Raw genomic sequence first — 20,266 nt, forward strand, 5'->3', positions numbered from 1 at the left:
AAATCACCTTTATACAGCTGTTACAACTAAAGCAAATGACACCCCAGAAAATAAATGCCATGGTGTAGTACCGTTTCTAGTAGCAGACAAGCCCAAGAAAAGACATGGAAGACAAATTGCAATTTTGGGTTACCCCTAAATGTTTACCGTTATATGGAATACTTTTGCTCATTAGGAATCAATTGTTTGCATTTAATTGTTTTTAGCTGTGAGCAGGTCATCCGTTTTCCTTGTGTTTAGCAACATTAAAAAGCAAACATTAAAGTTTGAATCATTTATTATCTCTTTGAGTCCATTGTTTCAGGAAAGTCAGATTCTGTTGCAGTGGTGTTGGACAGTGGGGGCACAGCCACATTAACCGCAGCAGTTGGGAGGACTTCATTGAGCGCCGATGTGTTGGTACTGTTCAGCACCGCTGCCTTAGACTGCAGGTGGGCCTCAGGAGAGGTTCTTTCTAGAAGTTCAGGAACTTCCTCAGCATCTTCATCTGTAGTCGTAGAAGAAATGTGTTAATGTAAAAGGTGCATTGCAGAGTGCCATTTAAAAAAAAGAGTTAAGACTTTTCACATTTTACCTTTTTCTGTTCCACTTTTGTCTTCTTCGTCTTTATTCTGCTCAGAAGCTAAAGTCACAACGTCCACCTGGTTTTGGGACGATGATGAATCAGGAAGCAGTCCTTTCCTCTGATCTTTGACAGAAAAACAAAACATTAAGATTTCATTATGGGCCATTTTAATCTCAATTTAGAGATTGTTAAAGGCTTCAAATGAACAAAGAATAATTCAATACCGGCATTGACTTACCAACTCTGTTTATTCCACTCCTCCACTGGCTGCCATATATTGTAGATCTTCTGATTTGATCAAGAATGGAAGAAGGCTCCTCTGCAGGTATGGGCCGGCTTTTCTGCTTGGCTGGCAAGACCATCATCGGACCCACTCTGGCCTGATGTTCCCACACTAACACAAACCAGCACAATGCATGTTAATTCAGTTACCCAGCCATCATCACGTCTAAAACCTATGCCAAAACATGCGTCACAATTGATCATTATGACTACTTCTATTCTGCAGCCAATATTCATCATACAAGTTTCTACAAGCTCCCCACCTGTACTGGTCTTCAGTCCACTCCTCCAGAGGGGTTCACGCTCTTCTGGCTTCACAAACCCTCGAGGCCTAAACTTGCCAGGGCTGCTGGGCTTACTGGGAGTTTGCGCAACTCCACTTGGTCTTTTGCATTGCCCACATACGTAGTCATTACCATCAGCGGACTGCCATCTGATAAATAAAAAACATTCAGTACCAAGACTTTGTTTTTTGTGTGTAATTTGACATATTTTAGACTGGATCTCACTTACCTTCCATTCACAAAAGTGCACGCCTTGGTTGTTGCATCTGTGCTATTTATTGGCACAGCATTCAGGTGACATGTGATGTAGAGCTATGAGAAAAACAGGTGTTGGGAAACATGCACACACAATCATGTTTGAGGCAATTTAATAGAGCCTCACCTCCCCTCTGTCCTCATTATAAAATCTGAAGGCATCAATGGACATGTGGAGCTTGTCATCCTGTGTCCTGGCTAAGAAATGAGACCTTGAGCCTGGAAGCTGAGAGTCAACAAAGCACCTATGATGAGGAAAAACAAAAAGAGCAACACTAAATTAGCACTCATTGACTACTATAACCAGAGTCTATATTACCCACAACGCAACTCCACCGCTAACATTTCTATAGTCTCTAGGCAAGTTCTGGAAGTAGTTCTTTAGAGTCAGAACTGCACAAATCTGACCTGTGCATTTGCCAATAGTGGCACAGAAAGGAAGAACTAGAATAAAGATTAAAAGCAACCTGCAGCTAGCCTTAGCTAACTTGAAGACAACACTAAAGGAATGATCTTTTATTAACCTGTCACTCGAGTCAGCATTGCTCGTGTCTGAATTAAACCACTTGAAGAGCCTTACACATTAAACTGCTCCCTCTAGGGTCAGAAAAACACGTTACTAAAAATACATTACTTTTTGCCATTTAGCAATTTGCAGCCTTACCCATTTTCAATGAAGGCATGCCTGGGGCTGGAGTGCATGTCAGGGCTCAGTGTAGCCACGCAGCTGCTCACAAACACTCGGAGCTCCACGTGATGCCGGATTCTGACCGAGGCCTCGATGCTGATGGGCTCACCGAGATGAAACACATTAGAGCCTCTTTTGTACTGCCAGTCACCTGCACACGGACAGACAAAAGTACTAAGTGCAAATAGAGACATGACAACTCATAACATGAGATCATTATCAAAACCCACTTGTCATGATTCTCATGTTAAACTGCAACATTTCCACTGCAGCCTGGGTCGACATGAAGGGGATCCAGGTAGGCATGAGTGAAGAACTGGACAAACTGTACTTCCTAAGAAACAGAAAACATGCATTTAAAAAAAGACAGACATCATTCAAAGATTTTTACAATGTGAGCTTTAAAAACAAAGACCTTTCGTAATGACATTCAATTGGAATTACAGCCTCCTCCATTCGAACAACACCATATGGAGAAGCCTCAGGAGAGTATATGAGGAGGTTTGTGTAGATCAGAGAGTCCTCAGTTACCTGTGGAGATTAGACGTGTTTAAAAACTAGAAGCTATAATGAATAATATTTGAAATTAAATATATTTAAAGTTACCCAGTGTCTGGTGCCGCACTCCACAAGTCCAACACTGATACTGTACTCATCTGCTGAAGACGCTGTAGCTCTGCAGTACTGGTTGTTGGTCTCTATTCCAAGGCGTATCTCGTCACCATCAACAGGAGCTCCAACCGCAAACATATCAGCTTTGATAACAATCTCCAAGGAGTCTGGGTGACAGGTCACTCTGATGGTATTCACCTGCTGCGGTTCCTCAGCCGGAGACCTCTGCTGCTGCTGCCCGATTTCTGACCTGCCTGTGTTCGCAAGGCTCTGAAACGAAGCATCTTGTGTGGGCAGAAAAGCAAAAGAGGAGCTAACACAGAGTCCTACAAGGAGGATAACCTGAAAATGAAAGGCCTCCATAAGTGAAACTGATAACAGGAAGCTCTTCTCTGTCTTCCTGACTGACTCACAGTAGGCCTATGGTTCAGTGTGAGCGGTGGAGCTTTTTAAACTCTAGCCGATCATTATCCTCATCAGAGCAGCACACCTGCGTCCAATCAGACACGCATCAGCTTAATTGGCTGCACACTCTGAACTCAAGACATGAGGCTGATTGAGAGATAGGTGAAGGGCGTTTTCACATGTTTAAAATGTGCATATATTTGCTTCATTGCTTGTTACTTTGGATTTTAAATAAAATGTTAGTGTTGCAGTTCATGAAAACCATGCAGGAAGCATTTTTGTAGTGATGGCGAGATGAAGCCTTATGAAGCTTTGAAGCTTTCCAGCCAATTGGTTCGCAAAAGGGTTCATCTCATGAGGCTTCATCATAGGCTTCATTTGAACACAAACCCCCTGTTGGTCAAAGTGTGTAAAACAGGCAGATTGGACATCTCAACAGTGTGCTCTATCTCAGCGGTTCTCAAACTGTGGTCCGCGAGGGTACTGCAGGTGGTCCGTGGAAAAAAGCTAAATAAAATCACCTTTTTATTATCAAGGATTTTCGGGGACCACCTCTATCAAAATCAGTCGCATTGACCTGAATGACAACATTTTGAGTTGTATACACTGTCAGGAAAGAGGAGATTCCTAGCTTTCTAATGATATCAGGCAGTGGGGTAGTGGTCGTTGGACTCATTTATGAGAGAAAATCTCTAATATCCGAGTGCAAGTGAATGCACCACAAGACACGAGCCTTGTAACCCCTCCCCCGGCCCTGGCGCGAGCGTGGAAATATGATTGGCGGCGATTTCATTTGAACAGGACGGCGCAAAACGAGAAGCATCCGGACCATGATCCGGACCCAATATAGCTCAAGCCTTTATGCAACTTAGGCCTATACATTGTTTATGTTACTTATATGCCTGTGTGTCCATGGTTTTTAGTCTGTGTGTGTTGAGCGCAGCACCGTCTGCTTTTTGCAGCACAGTAACTAAAGCATACCGGTAGTTTTTTTGTAGACCTGTCTGCCCGTTTTGTGCACGTGCGTGCGCACTTGTGGCATTGTTTGGGATGACCTAATTAAAATACCGTCCGCCGACCTCTTTGAGAAACGTACAACGCAGACAGACACCGGTCACAAAAGTATCAGATAGGCTTCAATTTACTTTTGATTGTCTATGATTAACTATAAAAAAATATCGGCGTTTTAACACTACGTTTATATATGTACTTATTTAGGTTTGCATATGAGGTCGTCCGCGAAAACCCTTGATAATAAATAGTGGTCCGCATAAACAAAAAGTTTGAGAACCCCTGCTCTATCTCATACCGAGTTCCCATTGGGTAAAGCCTTAGAATAACTCTAAACAACGAACATTAAATCATATGTTCATGTTAACAATATTGTATTTATTCCAGTTTAATGATTGTGATTGAACAGACTAATGAGGCTGGTAAACATTGCAAAGAGGGATTTATATTCCTTAATAATATTCATAAACGTAACCATGTTGTAGCCTGAGAAAGGCTACACCATATCAAAGAATACTTTTATTAACTACATTATCTCATTTAGCTGTAGCTTTTATAAACAACAACAAATACGTATTGTTCAGTCGTTGAACTAGGGACCCTGCGGTCATGAGTCAACTGTTTTCCAGCTGAGCTACAGCACAGACACTACAGCTCCCTGAAAACACTCCAAGATATGTATTCCTGTATTTATTCATGTTTTTATTGATGTTTTTATTCCTACATTTATTTATGCTTGTATCTATTTATACTTATGACATGTTCCGACCTCTATGAGTGAGGGTCTGAGCTCTCTTGATTCCATCGTGTCACCGGGCCCAGGTATAGGAGGGGTAATATGGTTCTTATTATACATCCATGGGTATTATGAACGTTGTGGTTCAACGGTTCAACCGATCTGAATCGCTTCGTGAAGCAGTCACGTGGTATAGACAGGCAGCGAGGCTTCGTTTGTCATCGATGACGTCACTGGCCCAAAACGATACAAGCCTTGATACATGCTTCACAAAAAGCTTCGGGGATTACTCGACACACACTCCGAAGCCTCGGCGCAATACGTAACATCACTAGCATTTTGACATCCCCCTGGATCCTTAATTTGTATACACTATCACATTATTATTGTGGTCTATGGTGTCATTTTATTATGTTTTTAAACTATCATTCATGTTTTGTTGATTTGTACAGACTAAATCAAATACATTAAAATACAAATGTAAAACTTCTGTTTTTGAGCTACATTAAAACAATTTGATCTGTGTTTTAAACATAAGACACATATACAAATCAATCCATGCAGTTCAAACAAAGTATTGAAAATGCCTCCAAATACTTAACATCAAATGACTTACGACATATAAAGTACAAAACTATATTCCTAATTATCCATTTCAGATGTTCACCCTGTACTGTTGCTTAAATATTTTTATGTTATTTTAGATTGATCCATTTCGTTTTTTCTGTTCATACTTTTTAGTTTGTTTCGGTCCAAAGGGCATTTGGAGATGTTAGAGTTGAAAGGGGGAGACAGAGGGGAGGACATGCCAGAAATGTTCGGCTGGTTCAGGATTCAAACTGGTTTACTAGGAAGCGGTGGCTGAATATGGGCTGCCAGCTCTAACCACTGACATATCAGGCGAACCCATTCTGACCAATGGTTATTGACCTAACCTCTTTCACTCTTTCCTATTACTATCTCCTTTGTTTTTGGACACATTGTATTGTCTTGTATGTGAATAGCACTTATTTTGGTGCGCTAAAAACACAACCCAAGCTTTAAAAATATATATTTATTATTATTTATGATTGCAGAGCTTCTGAATCGGACTGTGCCGGCGTACATGTTTACAGGACACTAACTTATAATATATATCCACCCCTTTGCTGCTGATGACTCTCCTCCTGACCTGCACTTTCACACTCATCTTGTAGACACCAGACATATCCAGTGATACAACATGAACGTGATATTATCATATCTTCTTTTCTCACTTGATAATATCACAACAGGATCGCTATAAGAAGACTTACTATGAAACTATAAAAAAGTGTTATATATCGTGGGGAGCAATGTTTATATTGCTAACAAATACTGAGAAAAACTTTTTGAGATGGGTTTGTTTGAGTAACTTTACACATTAGTTGTGTTAATCCAGTGGATACAAGTTTTAAAGTCTGATGCATACCATCCTGAGTTTAATTTCAAATTCAGTTAAACATCAGTGTGTGCAAAACCAACTGCAACATTTCAACGGCTGTTCTTGGTTTGATTTCCCCTTCCTGCTCAGAGGTGAAGAACAATAAATAAAGTGAGGCTGTCCACAAAACCTCACAGACTGAAGAAAATAGGAGTACAATGTGAGTAAGCTTTAGTATTTATTAGTGAGTTCATAACTGAAAAGGCCATGAAGACGAGCTTGGCATGCATTCTTATTTTCATTCAGCTTTTTGAAGGTAAGAGAAATTCACGTTTTATTTTCCTCTTTCAAACACTGATACATGTCTATCCTGACAGCTGACATCAACATGTAATGTTCATACAGTGTAATCTGTTTTTATTTACGGGATGTTTCATCAGACCAGTTGTGTGGCTTTGTTTAGAGCCATGTTAGGTATCAACAGTAAAGTCTAAACATCCTTGTTTCTTTAATGTTTATGTTGTATAAACATTCCTTACTAAACAATCATTAAAATAATCGTGTTGCTAGTATTAAGCTACAAGTATTATGCTGAAGTTTGGTCAGGGAGGGTGAGATTGATAGACAAATGTTGAATCCTTTATTGTCTGGATTGTTATGCTTCGCCTACTTTAGGGCAACACCATCAAAGGGCCCAGAGTAACAGTTTCACGTGCCACCAAATCTGAAACATGAATACAAATGAAAGTGAGAGTCAAATAATATTGAGTTGGGGCAGTTTTCACAGACAGATCACAGATTATGAAAGTTATAAAACTGTAGGATTTACAGTTTACCTTCAGGGATCAGACTTCCGAGGTTTGTTTGACCGGTGGGAGAGTTGTTGGAGCATGTATCGTCGCAACATCGACACACATCATCACTGCCATCGACATGTATCCGAGGTGGAGCAATAAAGTCTGCAGCTATCTTTAAAAATAAATGTTCTAAGTTGTCCGGGCCAGCCGGTTTCCTAGGATCTAGCTTAGATAAGGCTTCATGAACAACATCAACAGTAAAAGGGGTAAAACTGAAAGGGTTTTCCAGACCACGTTGTTCAGAGTCACAGACTGTGGTGTTTACAGAAGCAGAGTTAGTGACAGAATCAAATAGAGAACCACAGGACACAAAATGCTCATTAAAGCAATTTAGCATAGTAGCCCTGTCCGATATAGGGCCAGATGCTGTGGTAAGGCACGGAGGTAGCTCATTACGGATCTCACCGGTTGATATCGATTTTATTGCTTTCCAAAATTTCCTAGGATTATTTAGGTTTACTGTGGTAACTGACAAATAGTACTTCGACTTTGCACTTTTTACATTTGAAGTGAAGCTATTCCTTAGCTGCCTAAAATGCAGCAATTCTATCTCTGAGCCTGATTTCCTAGCCTTTGCCCAGGCCTTGTTTCTCTCATGAAGGAGACTAGACAGCTCAGCAGAAAACCAAGGATTGTCTCATCCCTTTACTCTACATTTACGCAGGGGTGCATGTCTATCAATGATCTCCATAAAACCAAGATAAAAATAAGACCATGTGGTTTCAACATCAGCACACAGATCGATTTTACCCCAATCAAAATCAAACAGATCATGCACAAAACCCTGCTCCACAAAATGTTGTATGTCTCTCTTGATGATAATGCGAGGTTTAACCTTTTGGACCTTAGTGTCCCTAATTGTGGCTACAACACAGTGATCGCTCAGATCATTTGCAAATACTCCCACAGAAGAATATTTATGGGGAACATTAGTTAAAATGAGATCAATTAGGGAGGATTTATTAGGGGACTTAATATTTGGGCGAGTAGGACTGTCCACAATCTGAGTAACATTCAATGAGATACAAAGGTTTTTAAAATCCTCTGACACTGCAGTTAACCAGTCCCAGTTAAAATCTCCAAGTAGCACTATTTCCTTGTTGTCTAGTTGTGATAAAATATTTGCTAGTGAAGACAAGGAGTCTTTGACAGCTGAGGGGGGTCTGTAGCAGCCCACCACCATGACCTGTTGACCCTTTGCCACTTCTATATTTAAGGCTACAAATTCAAATTGCTTACTGATCGATTTGGAAATTAATGTGGTTACACTGAACTTATTCTTAACATAAATTGCAACGCCACCACCTTTATTAGGCCGGTCGGTACGATACACATTAAAACCATTTAAGGCAATGTCAGAGGCCAAAATAGACTTATTTAGCCATGTTACAGATAAGACAATGACGTCAGCGTCAGTCGATTTTGCCCAGATACGGACAAAATCTAGTTTACCTAACAGACTGCGCACATTCAAGTGGATGAAACCCAACCCAGACCTAGCTTTAAAATCAGCAGGAGTAGCGATCTGACTATTACTACTGGGCGGACCAGGGTTAGGGTGTACATTTCCTGACAGTAATAACAACAAAAAAAACATGCATCTTTTCCTCTTAAATGACACACATACATTGTCATCTAAACACCGGAAAAGTCTGCGAGAGTGTGATTAGAGCTTAAGAAGCAGTCCTGAAGAACCATCATCGCAGGAAAATAAAAAAGACAAACATATTTTGTCGAGCAGATAGTCTGTGACAAGGCAACCGGTAATTGTTTGTGTAACACATCTGAACCTTTGCAGGGGATGCCCACTGCAGGTGGCAGAACAGACCTGAATCCAGTAGTCTTCTCAGAATGACTAGAGATCTTCTCATAGTCCAAAACAGTTAACAGGCACAGCAGAATCCCGATATGGGCCATTTTCCCAGACCAGCAGAGCATCCGGATAGGCGTGCAAGCAGGCCCGAAATGTGGAGGCGCTCCGTTCTCCTCGCAATATCCCCGGTGCAGAACCTCCTCAGTAGGCCTACAGCAGGATAGGCGAAGCAGGACCAGCTCGAGGCGTAGAGGCGCTCCGGTCTCTCAGCGATATCCCCGTGGTAAAACGTCCTCGGCACCGTAGAGCACGACAGGTGGAGCAGGTGGATACAGGCCTCCAATACAGCAGGTGTAAAGCAGGCCGCAGCCCGAACGCGAAGCCGCTCCGGTCTCTCCGTTACGCCCCCCGGGGTAAAATCTCGCCAGGACAGCAGCACACGACAAGTGGAAGCAGGTCCCCGCCACAGCACAACTGGGCAGGTGGAAAAAGGGGGCCCAAACAACAACGTGCAGCCGCTCCGTCTCTCTGCGACTTCCCGGGAAAAACCTCCTATCCACGCCGACGGAAGAGAGGCAGCCCTGCCCCTCACTTTCCACGCTCCGTGAGGCGGATGAGAAAATGTGCTCCGCTCGCGAAAATGCGCTCCGCTCGCTCTGATCGACGAGTGTAGAGTGATGTTTCCAGAGAGAACAGCTGTGAGGTCCGACACAATGATAGTTGTGTTAGGACTAGTCCTATATTTTATGTATCCATGGTCAGCATACAGCATGTCAGCCAAAATCAAGGTATCTAAGAGGTACATGGGGAAAGCAGGGCGAACCACATTTATTTTATTTTGTTGTCTGTATGTATGTATCTGGCGCCGACCCGTGTGACACATTTTACATAGACATCGCGCCCAAAACTCAGACCCCGGAAAAGCGTAGGCAACCTTTGACGCCACTGTTGACATCCATAGATACATCTACATTTAATCTATACATAGGCGATAACGACCATAGCAACATTGATGTGGTTCAGACCAGTAATGGGATCACCGGTAACGTCTGGTGGCACACTCTGAGATCATTCTTGCAGGCCGCAGGACAAAATGGGTCATGTTATGCATGCACCCTTTTCCCCCAGGACTCATCAATGTCCGTGCCAGTTCGTCCGCGCTCTCTGACCCAGGTTGAACACCTCTGTGCGTTTATGGCTCTGACAAGGCCCATCAAGGGTGAAGACAGCGTAACCGAGTGGCGTTATGCTAGGCAGCTTCCCCCACCATGCAGTAATCGGTCTAACTCCTCTTTGCGTGCATCCACGCTTGATACCACATACGCAAAGTACCAACCCGTCAGCCATGTGCACCCTAGTCATTTGAGAGGGATGAAACACAGCCTCTGCATCCAGAGAGTGTACCACAAAACGTCTCTTACACCACCTTATTTTTTCCTAGGCACTGCTACTGGTTGTACTCGTATCCTACGGAACACATGCAGTTACGGTGCTTACAAAATCTCGTATTGTCACATATCCGGTGCCCCTGAAAGAATCCTTTCTAACGTAGCATTCCCTGATGTTAAACATATTTCCCTCCAACTGGCCTGGCCCAGTGATGCTGGGTTTAGCGCGCCACAAGATTACGTTTGGTTGTGCGGCGACAAGCTCTATCAAGTTCTGGCTCCCCTCTGGATAGGTACATGCACTCTAGTGGATTTGAATCCAGCAGTCACTGTACTCACGTCCTTAATGTACACGACACATCATTACCCAGAGTTCCAACACCCCGACCACCACAAGGTAAAAAGAGATCTGACGTCCGCTGGAGCTAAATTCATGGGTGGCCTGTTCCCATGGTGGGGTACAGTAAACAATGCCCATAAAATAGATACCTTACACGTCCGGCTAGAGAACCTCACTTACGAGACGACGCAAGGCTTCCAGGCATTGCCCCCATTCATAATAGCCTCTAGGAACATGCTCATGCAGCACCAATTTGCTCTTGACCTTTTGTTCGCCTCAAAGGGTGGCCTGTGTCATGTGATCGGTGACTCCTGTTGCCCTTACATTCCCGACGCCACCAAGAACATCACTGACACCGTGCTGCATCTCAATGACCTGTTAGCCGACATGAAAGCGATCATTTTTGGCCTATTAATCAGTTGTACCTGTTTGATTATCCCAATACTGAAGAAATGCAATTCCAGCATGGTATCCTCAGCTTTCGTTCAGTACACTGCTATTCCATTACAAGACAATCCTTTGCGCCACAGTGAGATAGACCAGCTAGAATCAGAAGAGTCTGATTCCGACACTACAATATAATCATGTGTACCCTCCTCTCTTATGCTTACATTATATTGGAGTCTGTCCTCCACAAAAAAAGCCAGTTTTCTATGATATATTTGTGATGTGTTTACTTAAACCAGCGATGGAGTGTATTCATTCATGTGTTATATCAGTCTATCCTGTCATTTGTTTTTGTATTGATCAAGTATGATCAAAAGGGGAGAATGTAGTGGACATTTTTATCATATCCTTATATACTTAAACCAAATGCTTCTCATTTCCTGAGATGTGCTTTCTTTCTTCCTTCCTACTCTCCTTTGGGTTTATTCCCAAGGCCACAGAGCTGCTTTGGCTACTGGGAGACTCACACACAGTCACACAAGAACTTCCCTACTCTGAGAACCGTTATGCTATCTACCGCTCAAGGACAGGTGTCTAATAACAATGTGACTGTGTGAAGACAGATTTCTCACGTTCCCACTAATTTCCTATATAACCTTCGCTTTTACATTGTACTGCGCACACTCTGGCAGACTATCCTATACTCTGTCAGACCTGTGTCTATATTTATTATTGTATCATGTATTTGAAGCTTCAAATAAATAACCAAAAAGACAGCTCTGTTCGATTCACCATGTATTTGTTTTGATCACTTTGACTTGTACTCTCCAGCCGTGTTGGGTCCTAGATTTCCATAACAGAGTCAGGAAAGAATGCATAAGAAAGGGGGTGGAGTTGCTATTCTGTTCAATGATTCCCTTCAATGCAGGAAGACATCGTATGGAAACTTTGATTATTTTGAATATGTAGCCCTTCAGCTGAAATGCTCCTCTCGAGCTCTGTTCCTAAATATCTATAGACCACCCAAATACTGTGCAAGCTTTTCTGATGACTTTACTGAACTGCTGTCTATAGTGTGTATTGACTTTGACCGTCTAGTCATTGTTGGTGATTTTAAAATCCATGTTGACAATCCCCAGGACAGAGGGGCAAAATAACTGTTTTGTGTTCTTGATAGCTATGGACTGACTCAGCATGTGACGGAGCCCACGCACAATAAGGGGCACACTCTGGACTTAATTATCTCAAAGGGTCTGAATATCTCTAAGGTTGTGGTGACTGATGTTGCACTCTCTGACCATTCCTGTGTTTTCTTTGAGAGCTCTATTTCTGTTCACAAAAATGTTCAAAAAGAGATAACCACAAAGCGATATTTAACTGAAAATACTAGGGAAATGTTTACTCAGAATTTATCTTCCACACTTGCCACATCTCAGTAAATGAGCTAGTAGATCATTTTAATTCAAAAATTAAAAATGTTATAGATGCCATTGCTCCAACTAAGGTAAAGGAAGTGTCTGGCACGAAAATATCTCCATGGAGAAAGGCCATGACCGTGAAAACAAAAAAAAGAGAATGTCGAAAAACAAATCTCCAGGTTCACTTTGAAATCTATAAAGAGAGAGTTGGCCTTTATAATTTGGAATTGAAAAACGCACGACAATCGTTCTTCTCTGACATCATTATCAAAAACAAAAACAACGCACGTGCCTTGTTTGCTACAAGCAACAGACTAACTAACCCCCCAGTGTAAGTAGCCTCTGAATTTCTATCCACCAGGGCGTGCAATGATTTTGCCTCCTTTTTCACTGACAACATTCAGAAAATCAGACAAGCAGTCAGTGCCTCTGCATCAGGAACAGCAAATGTGTTGTCTCTGTTTCCACTTAACATCAATTCAAACACCATGACACAATTCCATCAGATTAATGATAAAAACCTAGAGGACATTATACAACTTCTGAAATCCTCCTCCTGCTGCCTTGATATTATTCCAACAGGATTTTTCAAAGATGTTTTGCCTTGCATGGCCTCAGATCTACTTCATATAGTAAACACTATAGGTATCACTCAGGTGTTATTCCACAGGCCCTGAAAACTGCAGTCATTAAACCGCTCTTAAAAAAGAATAATCTAGATGCTTCAGTAATGAACAATTACAAGCCCATATCAAACCTCCCATTTCTAGGTAAAATCATTGAAAAAGTTGTTTTTCAACAGTTGAGTAATTTCTTGCATTTAAATAACTGTTTCGATGTGTTCCAGTCAAGCTTTCGTCCAAACCACAGCACTGTGACTGCTCTTGTAAAGGTCTTTAATGACATCCACTTAAACACAGAAAGTGGCAGAACTTCAGTGTTAGTATTATTAGATCTCAGTGCTGCGTTTGACATTGTTGACCACAGCATATTACTAGACCGACTGGAAAACTGGGTGGGTCTTTTGGAAACAGTTCTAAATTGGTTTGAATCCTACTTAAAGGACATAAACAACTTTGTTTCTATAGGTAAATACACATCTGAGTTGACAGATATGACATGTGGGGTTCCTCAAGGCTCCATCTTGGGGCCTCTTCTCTTTAACATCTACATGCTACCACTGGCTCAGATAATGAAAAACAACAAAATAAGTTACCATAGCTATGCAGATGACACACAAATGTACGTAACAATTTCACCAGGAGACTATGCTCCAATTCAAACACTGAGTAAGTGCATTGAACAAATCAATGACTGGATGTGTCAGAACTTTCTCCAATTAAACAAAGATAAAACTGAGGTAATGGTTTTTGGAGCCAAGTCAGAATGTATAAAAGTTAGCGCTGAGCTTCAGTCTGCAATGTTCAAAACAACAGATAAAGCCAGAAATATAGGTGTAGTCATGGACTCTGACCTGAGTTTCAACAGTCACATTAAAACAGTTACTAAATCAGCCGACTATCACCTAAAGAATATATCTAGGATTAAAAGACAAATGTCACAGCTGGATTTGGAAAAACTTGTCCCTGCTTTTATCTTCAGTAGACTCGACTACTGCAATGGTGTCTTCACAGGTCTCACAACAAATCTATTAGGAAGCTGCAGCTGATTCAGAACGCCGCTGCTCGAGTCCTCACTAACACTAAGAAAGTGGATCACATCACTCATGTTCTGAAGTCTTTACACTGGCTTCCTGTGTGTCAAAGAATATATTTCAAAATACTGCTGCTGGTTTATAAAGCACTGAATGGTTTAGGCCCAAAATACATTTCTGACCTCCTGCTAAATTATGAACCATCCAGATCTCTCAGGTCTTCAGGGACTGGTCAGCTTTCTGTCCCCAGAGTCAGAACTAAACATGGTAAAGCAGTGTTCAGTTATTATGCTCCAAATATCTGGAACAAACTCCCAGAAACCTGCAGGTCCGCTGCAACTCTGACTACTTTTAAATCCAGGCTGAAGACTTTTCTTTTTGTCGCTGCTTTTAATTGAACTATTCATATCTTAAACTGCACTGTAACTTTTATCCATGTATGTTATTAGCTTTTCTTTTTAATGACTGATTTTAAATGCCTTTTTCTTAATGTCTTTCATTTTTTGTAAAGCACTTTGAATTGCCTTGTGTTGAAAAGTGCTATATAAATAAACTTGCCTTGCCTAAACATTAATATGGTCACTTTTTTTAATTAGTCCCCACAAACAGGAGTGAATAGATTTGCTAAGCTAAAGTAACAAGACTTTGTAAACGATCAAATTGTACCTCTAAAACATATTTACTACCCTAGTAGAGGTCTGGGTACTCTATTAGAATGCAGTCTCCAGTCAGAAAACCCAATGGACACAAAGTTATGAGACCATGTTTATATCTTAATGTTCAGGTCATTATATTGCCAGGACCCCATGGTAACTCCCCTTTTAAAGAAGCTACTCATGTACAAAGGCTTTGTTGCAGCAACTGAAGTCCAAATATAAACTGGCTGACCTCCAATAAATCACCTTTATACAGCTGTTACAACTAAAGCAAATGACACCCCAGAAAATAAATGCCATGGTGTAGTACCGTTTCTAGTAGCAGACAAGCCCAAGAAAAGACATGGAAGACAAATTGCAATTTTGGGTCCCCCCTAAATGTTTACCGTTATATGGAATACTTTTGCTCATTAGGAATCAATTGTTTGCATTTAATTGTTTTTAGCTGTGAGCAGGTCATCCGTTTTCCTTGTGTTTAGCAACATTAAAAAGCAAACAAATTAAAGTTTGAATCATTTATTATCTCTTTGAGTCCATTGTTTCAGGAAAGTCAGATTATGTTGCAGTGGTGTTGGACAGTGGGGGCACAGCCACATTAACCGCAGCAGTTGGGAGGACTTCATTGAGCGCCGATGTGTTGGTACTGTTCAGCACCGCTGCCTTAGACTGCAGGTGGGCCTCAGGAGAGGTTCTTTCTAGAAGTTCAGGAACTTCCTCAGCATCTTCATCTGTAGTCGTAGAAGAAATGTGTTAATGTAAAAGGTGCATTGCAGAGTACCATTTAAAAAAAAGAGTTAAGACTTTTCACATTTTACCTTTCTGTTCCACTTTTGTCTTCTTCGTCTTTATTCTGCTCAGAAGCTAAAGTCACAACGTCCACCTGGTTTTGGGACGATGATGAATCAGGAAGCAGTCCTTTCCTCTGATCTTTGACAGAAAAACAAAACATTAAGATTTCATTATGGGCCATTTTAATCTCAATTTAGAGATTGTTAAAGGCTTCAAATGAACAAAGAATAATTCAATACCGGCATTGACTTACCAACTCTGTTTATTCCACTCCTCCACTGGCTGCCATATATTGTAGATCTTCTGATTTGATCAAGAATGGAAGAAGGCTCCTCTGCAGGTATGGGCCGGCTTTTCTGCTTGGCTGGCAAGACCATCATCGGACCCACTCTGGCCTGATGTTCCCACACTAACACAAACCAGCACAATGCATGTTAATTCAGTTACCCAGCCATCATCACGTCTAAAACCTATGCCAAAACATGTGTCACAATTGATCATTATGACGACATCTATTCTGCAGCCAATATTCATCATACAAGTTTCTACAAGCTCCCCACCTGTACTGGTCTTCAGTCCACTCCTCCAGAGGGGTTCACGCTCTTCTGGCTTCACAAACCCTCGAGGCCTAAACTTGCCGGGGCTGCTGGGCTTACTGGGAGTTTGCTCAACTCCAATTGGTCTTTTGCATTGCCCACATACGTAGTCATTACCATCAGCGGACTGCCATCTGATAAATAAAAAACATTCAGCACCAAGACTTTGTTTTTTGTGTGTAATTTGACATATTTTAGACTGGATCTCACTTACCTTCCATTCACAAAAGTGCACGCCTTGGTTGTTGCATCTGTGCTATTTATTGGCACAGCATTCAGGTGACATGTGATGTAGAGCTATGAGAAAAACAGGTGTTGGGAAACATGCACACACAATCATGTTTGAGGCAATTTAATAGAGCCTCACCTCCCCTCTGTCCTCATTATAAAATCTGAAGGCATCAATGGACATGTGGAGCTTGTCATCCTGTGTCCTGGCTAAGAATTGAGACCTTGAGCCTGGAAGCTGAGAGTCAACAAAGCACCTATGAGGAGGAAAAACAAAAAGAGCAACACTAAATTATCACTCATTGACTACTATAACCAGAGTATACATTACCCACAACGCAACTCCACCGCTAACATTTCTATAGTCTCTAGGCAAGTTCTGAAAGTAGTTCTTTAGAGTCAGAACTGCACAAATCTGACCTGTGCATTTGCCAATAGTGGCACAGAAAGGAAGAACTAGAATAAAGATTAAAAGCAACCTGCAGCTAGCCTTAGCTAACTTGAAGAAAACACTAAAGGAATGATCTTTTATTAACCTGTCACTCGAGTCAGCATTGCTCGTGTCTGAATTAAACCACTTGAAGAGCCTTACACATTAAACAGCTCCCTCTAGGGTCAGAAAAACACATTACTTTTTGCCATTTAGCAATTTGCAGCCTTACCCATTTTCAATGAAGGCATGCCTGGGCCTGGAGTGCATATCAGGGCTCAGTGTAGCCACGCAGCTGCTCACAAACACTCGGAGCTCCACGTGATGCCTGATTTTGACCGAGGCCTCGATGCTGATGGGCTCACCGAGATGGAACACATTAGAGCCTCTTTTGTACTGCCAGTCACCTGCACACGGACAGACAAAAGTACTAAGTGCAAATAGAGACATGACAACTCATAACATGAGATCATTATCAAAACCCACTTGTCATGATTCTCATGTTAAACTGCAACATTTCCACTGCAGCCTGGGTCGACATGAAGGGGATCCAGGTAGGCATGAGTGAAGAACTGGACAAACTGTACTTCCTAAGAAACAGAAAACATGCATTTAAAAAAGACAGACATCATTCAAAGATTTTTACAATGTGAGCTTAAAAACAAAGAGAAGACCTTTCGTAATGACATTCAATTGGAATTACAGCCTCCTCCATTCGAACAACACCATATGGAGAAGCCTCAGGAGAGTATATGAGGAGGTTTTGTGTAGATCAGAGAGTCCTCAGTTACCTGTGGAGATTAGACGTGTTTAAAAACTAGAAGCTATAATGAATAATATTTGAAATTAAATATATTTAAAGTTACCCAGTGTCTGGTGCCGCACTCCACAAGTCCAACACTGATACTGTACTCATCTGCTGAAGACGCTGTAGCTCTGCAGTACTGGTTGTTGGTCTCTACTCCAAGGCGTATCTCGTCACCATCAACAGGAGCTCCAACCGCAAACATATCGGCTTTGATAACAATCTCCAAGGAGTCTGGATGACAGGTCACTCTGATGGTATTCACCTGCTGCGGTTCCTCAGCCGGAGACATCTGCTGCTGCTGCCCGATTTCTGACCTGCCTGTGTTCGCAAGGCTCTGAAACGAAGCATCTTGTGTGGGCAGAAAAGCAAAAGAGGAGCTAACACAGAGTCCTACAAGGAGGATAACCTGAAAATGAAAGGCCTCCATAAGTGAAACTGATAACAGGAAGCTGCTCTCTGTTTTCCTGACTGACTCACAGTAGGCCTATGGTTCAGTGTGAGCGGTGGAGCTTTTTAAACTCTAGCCGATCATTATCCTCATCAGAGCAGCACACCTGCGTCCAATCAGACACGCATCAGCTTAATTGGCTGCACACTCTGAACTCTTGTAAGGGAAACTTCTGTGTAGCAGCAATGCAGTGGGAGTCACCGACCCAGGAAAGAGACACAGGAAGAGCAGGAGCTTTGCTGTCAAACACTGATGGTTTATTTGGAGCTTCGGCCGGAGAATTCACATCACAAGTCACAGCAGCCACGATCTGACTGCACGGTAGAGTTGCCACGTCAATTCTCAAGAACTCTACCCCGGACAACCTGATCTGACCAGAATGCATGACTCCACCACGACTCCTTAACACCACAATGCGTGGTGGAGTCACGAACTTTGTTACATTTGCGTGTCGGCACCACGCAAACAACCCCAATGTAAAGTGAATGAGGCTCCTTTGTCGTGGTGCACACACGCATTTCTACAACGTCCCGCAGTGAGCTTTTCTTCTATACAACGTTTTTTTTAAATCTACTTTATAGCGTGTAGTAACTCACGGGAGGCTTCTTTTATTTTATTTGTATTCATAATTATTTTTATTTTTCGTCAGAATGTAAAAATTACATTAGTTACGAATTTGTGTTCTCAAAAAACAGTGCATTGTGTGTAATGCAACTGTGATTTTTATTAAATTAGTTAGTTTTTAAGGAAGGCCAGAGCTTCAGCTGTGTCAAATAAATTGTTCCCTTCAGTTAACGTTATTTAAAAGATAATGATCATGTCCTCTGTATTGTATTACGAGCGTCCATTCCCATTGGATAACGGAGAATTTTACACCCGGAAGTAAGTAGCCTATTCTCCTTACTGTCGATTGATTTTACAGTGATATCTGCACTACTCATCAACTAAAAAACACCAAATTGTCCTTGTTAATTACACAACATTGATTGGTTTGAATTGTGTGCAATGCTTTTGTATTTTCCCCCTTCGATTCGGAGAAACAAATATTTTTTCGGAGTTTTAGGATGGCCGAAGACACTACACTACCCAGAATCCTCAGCTATCGTTTGGGACTACACCATGTGCTTAGCTTGACAAACCCCGTGATCAGTCCTCAACCTCTGTGATTGGATGCGCGACGTTTACACAGAGCGTCCAAAAGGGACTTTGAAATGGAATGAAACCCATCGACGGCCACACTATTCAAAACAGGAATCGAACGTGTCCTACCCCCTCCCCCCCTTAGGTCACAGGCTCCTCCAACAGTGCTACGCAATAAAACAGATACACAGAAAAAATAGTGAAATAGTGCAATAAGAGTCTATATACAAGTGATTGGAATATGATATATTAGATAAATAATTTCTAAGTAGCAGCCAGATGAATGTTATTTCTAAGTTCAGGTGTTTAATAGTCTTCTGGCCTGTGGGATGAAGCTGTCTCTGTGTCTGGTGGTTTTAGTCCGAATGCTGTGGTACCGCCTGCCAGACTGCAGCAGACAGAACCGTTTGTGGCTGGGGTGATGGTGGTCTTTTATAATCCTGAGGGATTTCTTTAAGGTTAACCTGGTATTTTTACTCCACTACATTTATTTTAGTTACTTTACAGATTTGGATTAATGATGTGAAATATAAACAACCCTTAAATCAGACTTTAGTTACACCTGAATGAAATTCAGTGAAGGTGATTGTCAAGTGCCAACAATCAGGCAAGATATTTGATAGTTGGTGCTTGAGAAGACTAAATATTTATCTGCAGATCCATTTAAAGCATATTCATTACTCGTTATTCTCTAATAGTTCATTAAAGACTGTATATAATTGCTATTTTGCACATCCCTTTCAAGATTTCAAGATTTTCTAAGGTTTATTGACATATCATATACACAATAGCGTAGTTATGCAATTAATTGGGTCACAGGTTCATCAACCGTGCATTACAAGACATCTATCAATGTGTGTATACTTCCACCATTACACTGTCGTATTCTGCACATTTCTTTAAATAAAGCCTTATTAGTTAGCACATCCTCCTATCAGTCACTAAACTGTTTTACTCTAGATATCATTTGAGTATCTTCTTGATATTTTCTATTCTATATTTATATAATTGACCTTCTACTTTCCCACTATTTTATATGTACTCTTAATATTTGAATGTTTTCATAAAAGATAA

General features: G+C 41.5%; 1 protein-coding gene and 1 pseudogene across 1 annotated transcript; both read right to left on the minus strand.

The window, feature by feature from the left end:
- Positions 1–259: 259 nt before the first annotated feature.
- LOC117442721 (zona pellucida sperm-binding protein 3-like) lies at positions 260–3,095 on the minus strand. The gene is made up of 10 exons (XM_034078670.1): positions 2,681–3,095; positions 2,490–2,605; positions 2,305–2,408; positions 2,051–2,225; positions 1,514–1,631; positions 1,361–1,443; positions 1,111–1,280; positions 804–959; positions 575–688; positions 260–487 (listed from the first exon to the last, which is right to left on the minus strand). Exons 1-10 carry the CDS (start codon positions 3,047–3,049, stop codon positions 279–281), a joined length of 1,614 nt encoding a protein of 537 aa, XP_033934561.1. The 5' UTR covers positions 3,050–3,095; the 3' UTR covers positions 260–278.
- A 12,177-nt stretch (positions 3,096–15,272) lies between these two features.
- Positions 15,273–18,093, minus strand: LOC117442715 (zona pellucida sperm-binding protein 3-like; annotated as a pseudogene).
- Positions 18,094–20,266: the final 2,173 nt, after the last annotated feature.

This window comes from Pseudochaenichthys georgianus, unplaced genomic scaffold (genome assembly GCF_902827115.2).
Source record: "Pseudochaenichthys georgianus unplaced genomic scaffold, fPseGeo1.2 scaffold_458_arrow_ctg1, whole genome shotgun sequence".
Lineage (NCBI taxonomy): Eukaryota > Metazoa > Chordata > Actinopteri > Perciformes > Channichthyidae > Pseudochaenichthys > Pseudochaenichthys georgianus.

Coding starts and splice junctions, on each gene's coding strand:
- LOC117442721 (XM_034078670.1), bottom strand. CDS start 3,049: ATGGAGGCCTTTCATTTTCAGGTTATCCTCCTTGTAGGACTCTGTGTT. Junction 2,606..2,680: donor AGTGCGGCACCAGACACTGG/GTAACTTTAAAT, acceptor TAATCTCCACAG/GTAACTGAGGACTCTCTGAT. Junction 1,632..2,050: donor CATGCCTTCATTGAAAATGG/GTAAGGCTGCAA, acceptor TCCTCATCATAG/GTGCTTTGTTGACTCTCAGC.